Source organism: Sinocyclocheilus anshuiensis, unplaced genomic scaffold (genome assembly GCF_001515605.1).
Source record: "Sinocyclocheilus anshuiensis isolate Anshui unplaced genomic scaffold, SAMN03320099.WGS_v1.1 scaffold29, whole genome shotgun sequence".
In the NCBI taxonomy this organism is placed as follows: domain Eukaryota; kingdom Metazoa; phylum Chordata; class Actinopteri; order Cypriniformes; family Cyprinidae; genus Sinocyclocheilus; species Sinocyclocheilus anshuiensis.
Window position 1 is genome coordinate 176120 of NW_015539835.1, and position 11851 is coordinate 187970.

Sequence of the window (11851 nt, forward strand, 5' to 3'; positions counted from 1 at the left end):
AGCTGAATTTCTCAGACCACATTGCTAAAACTGCCCGGTCCTGCAGATTTTCTTTATACAACATTAGGAAGATCAGGCCCTTTCTTTCGGAACATGCTACACAACTCCTTGTTCAAGCTCTTGTTTTATCCAGACTGGACTATTGCAGTGCTCTCTTAGCAGGTCTTCCAGCCAATTCTAACAAACCTATACAACTAACCCAGAATGCGGCTGCAAGATTAGTCTTTAACGAGCCAAAAGAATGCATGTCACACCTATGTTCATCAATTTGCACTGGCTACCAATAGCTGCTCGCCTAAAATTCAAGGCATTGATGTTTGCCTACAAAACCACCACTTGCTCTGCACCCCTTTACCTAAATTCACTACATCAGAATTATGTGCCCTCTGCAAGTGAACGGCGCATTATAATGCCATCCCAAAGAGGCACAAAATCACTTTCCAAGTACTTTCCAAGATCGCTGTCCAAGTACTCTTGAAAAAATTCAAGGCAACTAACGGGCTATCTGACCATAAAGTAGATATATTCAGGCCCACTGATATAATCCAGCCCCCTGGCCAAACTTGGGCGAGGGTCTGTCTCAATGCGCTCACTTGAATGCACGTTTCAATAGATATACAGTATTGTGACTTAATGCACTGCACAGCGAAACGATACGAATTCATTTTCGAGATGGTCCACACTGCAGAACACAAGATCCAGGGGGCGTGGTTGGATCCAGATCCAACTCCTCCCACCTTACATATACCTAAACCTACCCGGCTCCACCCCCTGATCCCTAAACCCACCCATCTCCACCCCTAAACCTACCAATCTCCACCCCCTAGATGTGGATCCAACCACGCCCCCTGGATCTTGTGTTCTGCAGTGAGGGGCTACTGGAATTTTCACCCGCGAGATTTCATAAGGCTTCAGTAGATTAGAGGAAGGAGGGGATTACTCCAAAGCGACATCTTCGATGATGCAGTGTCAAGAGACCAATTCGAGAGTGTTCCCGGCCTGTGTTCGTTCTCGAACCATTACATGCATTTCCACTTCAGAAAAGGCTGGAACTGATTTCTTTCACATACTGCAGCCAATATGGACAAAATTACGTCAGTATATCCTTGTAAACACAGCCCTTTTGTCTTAAGTGAACGTGAACGGGTGAGAAAAAAGAAAATCATTCACTGATCTTGATTGAATATATTTTGTAACTTTAATGAGGATGAATCTATATTTTATTTATGAAAAGAAAACTGCAGTGTTTTTAAACTTCAATTTCTGTTGGCCTACCTGAAATTTGTTCAGTTGTATTTATATTGATAATTGATTTGTTTGTTCCTATTTTCTTACTGTTTGCTTGTCTTTAACAATTTAATGTTTGAACTTTATATTATATTATTCTAGTTATTTTTGCTGTGGTATTTTTGTTAAAACCATAGGCAAATGTTCCTCTTGTAAGTCTAAATGTTCTGATTTTTGCTCATGTTATTCAGCTGCAACAGAATGCTTTGCAAAAAGACAGAATACATTTGTTTGACATCTAAATGTTTGACTTTTTTATTGGATTTTTTTTATCTTATTGGAATCAAAACTAGGAATCGGAATCGATAAAATTCAAACAATACCCAATCCTACTTGTAATACACTAGTTTTTGTTCACATAGAGTTCACAGCTTTGACTTGTTCCGTTTAATTTACTTTCAAGATCTGAGGTAAACTATCCATTGTCAGTTTGATTGACTGTTAAAGTCACGCTTAACGATATCAAAAAAATAAATGAATAAACTAAAATAAAATAAAATAAAATTTGAAGACTATACAAATCATAATCTGTATGTGAGATAATAGAAACAATTTCAGAAATAGAATCCCTGTTTTTTGCAGCTGGTTAGGGCAAAAACGCTAACATGGTAAAGAAACCTTTTATAGTGCATTGCAGTCGCGTCGTGTCTGTTTAGGACATGGTGTGAAGCTGTTTTATCCCATGATTATTGTACAGTAGGGCTGGGTACTGAGACAAATTTTAGGATTTGATTCAGTTTTCATCTCGATTTGATTCAATATCATTTATTTTGTATGTATAGGCGATCAGGTATAGTACAGGTCAATATATACAGTGGGTACGGAAAGTATTCAGACCCCCTTAAATTTTTCACTCTTTGTTATATTGCAGCCATTTGCTAAAATCATTTAAGTTAATTTTTTTTCCTCATTAATGTACACACAGCACCCCATATTGACAGAAAAACACAGAATTGTTGACATTTTTGCAGATTTATTAAAAAAGAAAAACTGAAATATCACATGGTCCTAAGTATTCAGACCCTTTGCTGTGACACTCATATATTTAACTCAGGTGCTGTCCATTTCTTCTGATCATCCTTGAGATGGTTCTACACCTTCATTTGAGTCCAGCTGTGTTTGATTATACTGATTGGACTTGATTAGGAAAGCCACACACCTGTCTACTGTATATTTTTTGGCAATAAATGGCTTTTCTGAGGTAAATGTTAACGTTACGTGACATTGTTTACAAACTGCTTCGTTGACGTCTTTCTGCGGTTGAAAGTGATTACATGAGATTATATACGTTTTGGTAAATTGTACTGTTTCTTTCAACATAACCTTCTCATGTTCATTCATGTTTACTTTGTGCAATAACTGATAGTAAAGAGTAAGAGATAATCGCATGGACTTCACACTTCATGCTTTAAATAAGGTGGCTACAGCATTCTGTCAAGCTGCATTTAAAGAGTGCCAAAGCTGTATTTTATTATTTGAATTTAAAAATAAAATTGACATATGAGAGATGAAACTTTAAAAAGTAACAAAGTTCAAAGCTTTTTGCGACTTATTGGATGGGAGGCTTGCTACAAATAATGTTTCCCGCAGTTGTGTTCGCACATAAACTGACAAGAGCATAGATCGATTCTTGGGATTTAAGAATCAATGTTGGTTCATTAAAATAAGAATAGATTAAAATCGAGAAATCGTTATTTTCAACCCAGCCCTGTTGTACAGCAATGTCAGGTTTTCTCAAGACCTTTATCATCAAAGTTTGATGTGTTTAAAATAAAGCCTGTTCACAGCAAACACAGATCGTCTGCAGGAATTTACATCAGAACTCTTTACACAGAACGTGATATGAATTTTCATCAACCACTGAGAGAAAAGTTCAAATTCCTGAACTAATCATTCATGTGCTTTTAATGCAAAATGCACTTGCTTTAAAAATGTTAAACATGTTCTCGCTCTCCTGGAATGGAAGATGGATAATAAAATGGAGAGATATAAGGATATATTACAGGAAAATAATGATAAAAGTGGCCTTCTGGTTGTAATAATAATCTGCATTTGATTTTTATAATACCTCTTTTGACTCTGTTTGCTGCTGTGACTTTACACTCTCTCTTTCAATTATAACAATATCAACAGCTCCTCGTCTATCTGGACTGCTGCTTACAGACACATGACTTTGTACCTCTAAACATTACCTTTAATTTTAATGAAAATAACAGAACCATGAACAAGCATGTGTCCACTTAATGTGAGGTTACATTAATTCATTATTAATATGTATGTATTCTGTTTCAGATTTGCCCAATCTGTGCAGCTTTGCCTGGTGGCGACCCCAATCATGTGACAGATGACTTTGCTGCTCATCTCGCACTTGAACACAGAGCACCTAGAGATTTAATATCCTTTTATCTTAACCTAATGTGTATATGTCCCAATATATAATGGACTTCTTTCATAAAAACCTTCCATTCAATGTTCAATTTATTCTTTACTTAAGAATGATTTTACAATGTACACACAGGTTCTGCTAATGTATAATGACTGAGGCCTGTGTGTGTGTGTTCAAGTCTCTTCAGAGATAACCTTACAAAGGTTTATTGAGGTTTTATGTCCTTACATCTTTAAGAAATGTAAAGGTTATTCTCACAGAACCTAAAATTCTGCTGTTTACTCACTCTCTTGTCACTCCAAACCTTTATGATTTTACTTTTATGTATTACAAAAGATATTTCAAACAGACAGAGTTAAGTGATAAAGTGACAGAAAAGTGTGGAGCAAAAAAGGTAATGAAATCACAACACATCGCACTCAAACCTGAAATTTCTGCATGAGTGCCACTGCTCAATGTGCCATATGCGCTTAGCATTTTAATGATTATATTAGATGATTGAGGATGAGATGTGATGTGTCTTCTGCATCGGGTGTGTGGTGACACATTCTCAACCAGTTGCTCCTTAACCAGCATGTGCACGACGAGAGCAGCGGCGTGCGACATGTGCGTCGGATGTTCCACCCTGGGCGGGGACTGGGCGGTCCGCGGGCACGCCGGACTAACATGCACTTTACCAGCAGCTCCACTGGTGGCCTCTCCTCTTCACAAAGCTCCTCCTACTCTCCAAGCAATAGGGAAGCCATGGACCCCATAGCAGGTGTGTAATGTCTAAAGACAGGAAGTAGGGAGCATGTACACAGGACTTTGTACTTACCTGGCTTATGTGTCTTCAGTTTGTTGATGCAAGTGCCGTTTTAAGCGTCTTCTCACACAGTGGTTCTCTTTCCCCTTGTGTCTACATCACCAGAGTTGCTCTCTCAGCTGTCAGGTGTGCGGCGCTCTGCAGGAGGGCAGCTCAACTCTTCTGGCCCCTCGGCCTCGCAGCTGCAGCAGCTGCAAATGCAGCTTCAGCTGGAGCGCCAGCAGGCACAGGCGGCACGCCAGCAGCTGGAGACGGCCCGTAACGCTACACGCCAACGCAGCAACCCTAGCAACATCAGCGCCAACATCCCGCCGCCCAACACCGCCACAAACACAGGCATGTCTGAGAGCAACCCGCTGGCCTCCCACAGCTCCCAGTTTCTTCTCACACGGTACGGCTCAGACATCAGCATATTCTCAAGATTGTTGCTGTATTTTCAGAACATTCTTATTTTTTAAATGAAAATTCAGATATTTTTTGGGACATAGTCAAAAATGTTAGGGTTCTAAAACTGTCCAGATATCATAATGTAGGGGAAATAAAAATGAAATTCTGGGGAAAGAACACTTAAGTCAACTTTAAAAAGAAAATTAACGTGAGCTTCAAATCAAGAGCTGCTCTGAGAGTTTACTTCACGAGTATTTCACCATTTAATTTGTTAAAACTATCGCAGAAACTCAAAGTCTTCACTATGCCCTGCCAAAATAAAAGTTCGGTTTTACTTAAAATTGTGGCAGAAATATATTTCTGTCATGACAACTCTCGAAAGGGATTGGCATGGTAATGTACATGGCATTGTTAATGTATTTGGGCTTGGCAGAATAGAACTGCTACGCTGCTGCTGCGGCAGAGCAAGTACTGAGACTTGCTACTGCCAATACATCCACAACATGCTGCTGTAAGCATGTAAGAAATATTGCTGCTGCAAATATAACATACATGAAATAACCCCCATATAGCATACATGAATCACCTCGTAGCAGATCTATACAGGTGGAGCTGGGGAAGGTGGAGGGTTTCTGAAGCAAGCTGCAACTGCTACGGCAAGCACTAGTCATATATTTGAATGTTGAGCAGCGAGCTCATTGGCTACTGATACAGGAGAGAACCAATCAGCTGAGCCATGTGATGATGTCATTAGGTCAGATTGAGTTAGGCCTATTGGACTGCGTCATCTAGAGTTTCATTCCAGAACTCTTATTAGTTTTGTACAGTATCTTGAAGTCATATTAATAGTAAAGCAATTTAAAATATTATTTCTAAGAAATATCACAATTTTTTATTAGTTATAATTGAACAGTAAACCTCTATTGTGCAGCACTTTGTTTGCCAAAATGTTATATTTTAATTTTATTACATTTTAAAAGATTAATTAAACTAGTAACGTTTTATGCATTCATTTAATTATCAGCATTTTTTGATAAATGCATTCAACCATAAAACACAGGATCCCAAAATAAAATTTCTGAAAAGATGAAACGCTGTCACAAAGCAAGGCCAGACACAACAGGTAAGTGCAAATCAGGATGGTTTATTGACTGGGTTATGGGATGACTGGAATAGGTGTGTTAAAGGCAGGTGAGTGTCAACACAGTGAATGGTTCCAGGGTGCTTATCTTATCCTGGATGGTGACTGAAGTGTCTGTGATGAATCCCTGACAAACGCATTTTATTGGGCCCTATATTGTTAAAATTGTAATTGTTGAAATGTTATGAATTTAATTGTTTAGACATCCTCTTTGATTATTAACATTCAGTTAAACCATTAAAATGGAATTCAGAAAAATTCAAGAAAGCACAGAATTGGGTGGGGGGATAAAACAGATTTCATAGACAATAATAAATTTTTAATTTAGTATTTGTCCCATCTAATTCCACCAGGTTGAACGAGCCGAAAATGTCAGAGGCAGAACGGCAGGCGCTGGAGAGCGAGCGCGCGGACCGCAGCCTGTTCGTGCAGGAGCTGCTGCTGTCCACACTAATGCGAGAAGAGAGCTCGTCTTCCGACGAGGATGAAAGGCGAGACTTTGCTGACTTCGGCGCCATGGGCTGCGTGGACATCATGCCTTTAGATGTGGCTCTGGAGAGCCTCAACCTGAAGGAGAGCTCCACAGGCAAGGAGCCTCCACCACCTCCTCTTTGATGATATCCCACCACAACGCAGACAATGTCCTCTGTGCTGTAACTGCCAATGACGGTGGGCAAAAAACACAGCTCTCTCTCATTTTTTTTCCCTTTTTTTTTTTCTTTTCTTTTTTTTTTGGTGATTGTAATTTCAGGTCTGTCACCTTTGTTACATTGTATAAATCCATGAAAGGAGAGCGAGAGGAAAAAAAAATCAAAATACATCAGAACAGGCGTGTGAGAGAGTGAGCGAAACCGAGAGACACCTAAACGGAACGAGAGAGAGAGAGAAAATAAGAAATATAAATATATAAATAAATATATATAAGTTGATAATCAATTCCACATAACTAATTTTTTTCCTTTAGCAGGTGAGCGTAGGTATCTGTGGCAGACCACTGCTTCCTGTGTCTTGCAAAAGGCTCTCCTTATAAATACTCCACATTCAAAAACTGAAGAGGAAACAAGAGACCTTCTCTAATGAAGCTGCTGTGTGTATTTATGAATATTAATGAATAAAAAGTGCTTGGATGGTTTACCATAACTACTGCATGAGGTTATTTGCAGCGTGCATGATTTTTAATGACCTTGTCATTAAAAAAGCAAAATATCCCAAAGCTTTAACTTTTTTTCTTTTCCCAGGGTTACTTGAACACAGCCCACTTGAAATGGGCGAAATATCTACAAGTTTAGGATTTTTTTTTTTTGTTTAATATGGAAATCAACAGCAAAATTGGAACCTGCAGTAGCTTCGCAAGAAAAACTGTTAAAAGCTTTTGTCACTCGGCTCCAATCTGCCCCTTCGTCTGTGTCACATCAGAGCACAACAGTGACCGCCCACTTTATCAGCGACAGTGTTTTTCCCATCCATTTTCTCCATAAGGATAAAAAAAATTAAGCCAAAAACTAAACTGACCAGTTCCAAGATAAATCACAACGTACCATACACAGTAATTAGGTATGAAAAAAATGAAGGTACAAGATCGCATACTTGGATTCATTGATGGTTTGAACTACTCAACCCATCAGAGCATTGTGAATGACAATCGAATAAAAACATGACAGTACTAGGGCTGTCAAAATGGCTGAAAAACTAAATTCGAATTTTGTACTTAAATATTATCAAAATTAAAATTTTATTCGAATTTAAAATGCATAATTTCAGTTAGGGTGAAGAAAAGCTTTTGGCTTCTCTCCTGAGGCCACAAGAGGGCGCATCGAAAAATTATACTAATGCACGTTTATTCAAAGCAAGAAAACATGACTATCTGTGGAAAAAACGTGCATAATGTTTAAAATAATGTTTAGAAACCGATTATAATTAAGTTGCTTAAACAACTATAAACAAAACAGCATACAAAGGGTGGAGATATGTTATGAGATATGTCTCGAGATATGTTTTTTCAAAGTTGAACTTGCATTCATTTTACATGGCTTTCTAAACATGACGCTCTTTTGTGCAAGACGCGAGTGCAATGGTGATAGATGTCCCTCTAGAAAATGCGTGAAATATGCGTTCTGTGTGAATGGCTTGGTTTCAGGTTTGACATAAACAAGATCTTCTCTGCGTTGATGTTCTCTTTTCCCGCTATATTTGTCATTAACAACGAAGCAGCGCCGCATCTAGTGGCTTCAACTGGATAGGCAAAAAAAAATATTAAAATGCAACAACACGTCATCGCATCACGTGCGCCACTGATAAGGCTGCCTCCTTAACGCACACCTAAAATGTGGATTTTTATTTTAAATTCGACTTTTCGAAATTCGACGAATATTTGAAATTCGAATTTTTTTTGACAGCCCTAGATGGTACAATTACTGACTTATTGTCATTATAAGGATAAAAACATAATTTAATTGTATGTGTGTATATTGCAAAACAATTGATCAAATATAAAAGTAGTTTAAAAGTTTAGGGAGATTTAAACCCCATTCACACCAAGTGTTCGCCACAAATTTGGTTTGATTTTTGCATTTTAAGTTTTCTGTTCAGACCAATGCATAAAAAATGGAGGACAGGCTGAATAAAATGGAAATTCAAATTGTAACAGTAGTGGCTATGGACATGTGACCACAAGTGAGAATCTTATTGGTTGGCCAGTTTTTTTCACAGTGAAATGAACCGAAATTAACAGCCGTTGATTAAAATTAGAAATGTTTATCGCACCAAATTGTTGCAACAAATATTCTTTTTGGTGTGAACAAGCATCTCTTTGTTTGTAATTCGCAGTGCTTAATGGTTTTTATTTTTATTTCCATGGTATCAGCAGTGTCTCTGATTGGTGGAGCCCTCTTCAGGATTATGGGTAGTGTAGTTCCTCGCAGTAAATTCAGCATTTTTAGTTTTTTTTTTTTTTTTGGATGGTGAAATCAAACCGAGCTCATGGTTTCTCATCTGTTTCAAAGGTTTTCATGTTCTTGTTAAAAATTAATTCCTTTATGGAGAAATTAAATGGGATTTTTACTTCTGAAAGCCCACTGTTGCGCTCTATTGGACGTTCAAATGGTCTGCCCTGATTGGCCAAGGCAAATTAACACCTTAACCATTTTAACTAGACGTCAATGTCTTAGTGTCTGTGTAACCACCAGATGTACTCTCTTAACTTATGCACCTGTACAGACAAGTTAGGCTCTCCATTGTCATCTCGCTCTACTCCTCACATTTCTGCTTTAGTACGCTTGGAACCCCACTCTCTTCATCGGTAAAAGGAGGGCTTGAGATTTGCCACGCTACGGCTTTATGTTGAACTTCTCAAAAGAGTGACATGCTTACATACTCTCTGCTAATAGACAGCACCTCCTATTTATTCAGGGTTTTTTTATTTTAATCTCTTTTGGTTCTTTTAAGCTTTGTGATTGATCATGCCACCTCCATGCCTATACTCTTATCCTCTATGTAAAATACAATGAGATGTATATGGAATTTGTGCGTTAACTTTCATAATGGATCTAGGACATGGGCAGACTTTCTTTTTTTAATGTAAATTTAGAATACTACAATAAAAACGGCGCACAGCTTTTGATGAAAACCAAACCCCATCCTTTTACTCTCTGTGACTGTGGTCTGAATACTAGTCACATGAACTTATTTAGAAACTTAACGTACTTCCTATTCAGCCAGAAGTATTGCTACACACAAGGTTCTGAAAAAAAAAGTGAGTCTTTGCCATAAATAGAATGAAAATAACTACGTTCTTGATGCTTTTACCGCTACTGTGTTGCAGTGTGTTTGCAAAGGTGTTCTGAGGGGTTTCTACACTTTTTTTTTTTTTTTTTCTTTTCTTCATTCAATGAGTGCAAGTATTTTATGTGCACTTCTTATTGGAAATTTTAATGTCAACACACTACTCACACTTCTCATATTGCAAAATAGCAGAATAGTCCGTGCATAACTATTCAAATTGGGATGCACTTCCTGTCTTCCTTTTTTGGACAAACAGGTAGTTCTGCCCCAAACTCGCACCACTGGTTGAACCAGAAGTTGACATATTGAACTGAATAGTGGAAAGTATTCTAAAGACTAGTTTACCCAAAAATGAAAACCAAGATGTAGATGAGTTTGTTTCTTCAGAACAGATTTGGAGAAATCTAACATCACAACACTTGCTCCCAATGGATCGTCTGCAGTGAATGGGTGCCGTCAGAATCAGAGCTGATAAAAACATGACAATAATCCACAGGTAATCTACACAACTCCAGTCTGTCAATTATGTGAAGGAATAATAAATCCATCAAGACATTTTTAACTTCAAACTTGCTTTTGGCCAAAATATACGTGTCCACTATCCATAATCAGTGCTGGGTAGAATACTTACTAACTTTATCACATAGATTTAAATAGGATAAACTTGTACCATACTAATATAAAAATACTAAGAGAAAGAAAATATATTCAATTTGTTGTTCTTAACAACATAAAATGCATTAAACATTACATCAAGTTTTCCGAAACTGGCATAAAAGACATTTGGCTGACAAAAAAAAACGTTTAATAATCCCTGCATTACCATTATGCATTATGGACTGGCATTTTGGCCAGAAGTCTTGGTTTAAAGTTAAAATGATGGATTTGTTACAAACATGCTGCTTTTTGCTTCACAAGGGTGTTAATTGATAGACTGGAGTTGTGTGGATTACTGGTGGGTTATTGTGATTTTTTTTTTCAGCTGTTTGGGTTCTCATTTTGATGGCACCCATTCACTGCAGAGGATCCACTGGTGAGCAAGTCATGTAATGCTACATTTCTCCAAATCTGTTCCAGTGAAGAAACAAACTCATTTACATCTTGGATGCCATGAGGTTGAGTACATTTTCAGCAAAGTTTCACCTTTGGCTGAACTACTGCTTTATTGTACCACCTGTAATCCTTATAAAGGCAAGTCAACTTTATTCAAGTCCCTTTATAATATTAAGCTGCTGCTTTAAGACAAAAAAAGTTCTTGACTTGTCAGCTGCGTGTCCATCACAGGCTATATCACGAACACAGCTAATACTTCAGCCCTCAAGCCTCAAGATACCTGATGCTATTTTACCTGCAAGGCATGGGCGCTTCACCACAAGAAATTTAGTCCCAACTACTCTGGATTGTCTGAGAATTGTGCCTCAGTTTGGAGCAGCTGGCCCTGTCACCGGCTATTGTTAGACCTAAATATTAGCCTTGGGATGCCTTTCATGCCTTACGTGAAGTGGCCTTTCTACCAAAATAACCCTTTGTGAGCAACTACATAATACAAATCCTTCCTTCACTGTCATCAAAATAGAATGGAGAAAAATGAGCTTGGCTCAAGTTCGTAAAAGTACCGGTAGTAAATAGGAGGATTAATATTTGTCGTTTAAATGTACCAAAAACCTAAATATGTATATGTATGTATGTATGTATGTATATACTATATACTACAGTTTAGGGTCAGTGATCTTATAGTAAATTGTATTTATTTAAAAAGAAGCTAATACTTTCATGCAACAAGGATGCATTCAATTGATCAAAACAAGAAGACAGTAAAAACTTCTGCAAAATCATGTGAGACTGAAGACTGAAGTTATTGCTACTGAAAATTCAGCTTTGCCATCACATTGATATATTTTTAAAACATATTAAAATAGAAAACAGTTATTTTAAATTAGATTTTACAATTTTATTGTTTTTACTGTATTTTTGATCAAATAAATGCAGCCTTTCAAAGTTACTGCCTCCAAACTGTTATATGTGTGTTATATATACTGTGTGTGTAAATATATATATATATATA

At 37.5% G+C, this 11851-nt stretch overlaps 1 protein-coding gene across 3 annotated transcripts in view; it reads left to right on the top strand.

Moving 5' to 3' along the window:
- Nucleotides 1–7146, top strand: part of LOC107684340 (E3 ubiquitin-protein ligase KCMF1) — a 59170-nt gene extending 52024 nt beyond the window's left edge. Inside the window, exons 4-8 of one of the 3 annotated variants that reach the window (XR_001633845.1) lie at nt 3580–3681; nt 4256–4433; nt 4584–4869; nt 6360–6675; nt 6971–7146. Coding sequence is in view for 1 of the 3 variants with exons in the window: in XM_016480571.1 (XP_016336057.1) it covers nt 3580–3681; nt 4256–4433; nt 4584–4869; nt 6360–6621 (828 nt within the window). In the remaining 2 variants the exon portion in view is untranslated. The other 2 variants (XR_001633844.1, XM_016480571.1) reach the window with 2 other exon arrangements.
- The last annotated feature ends 4705 nt before the right edge of the window (nt 7147–11851 follow it).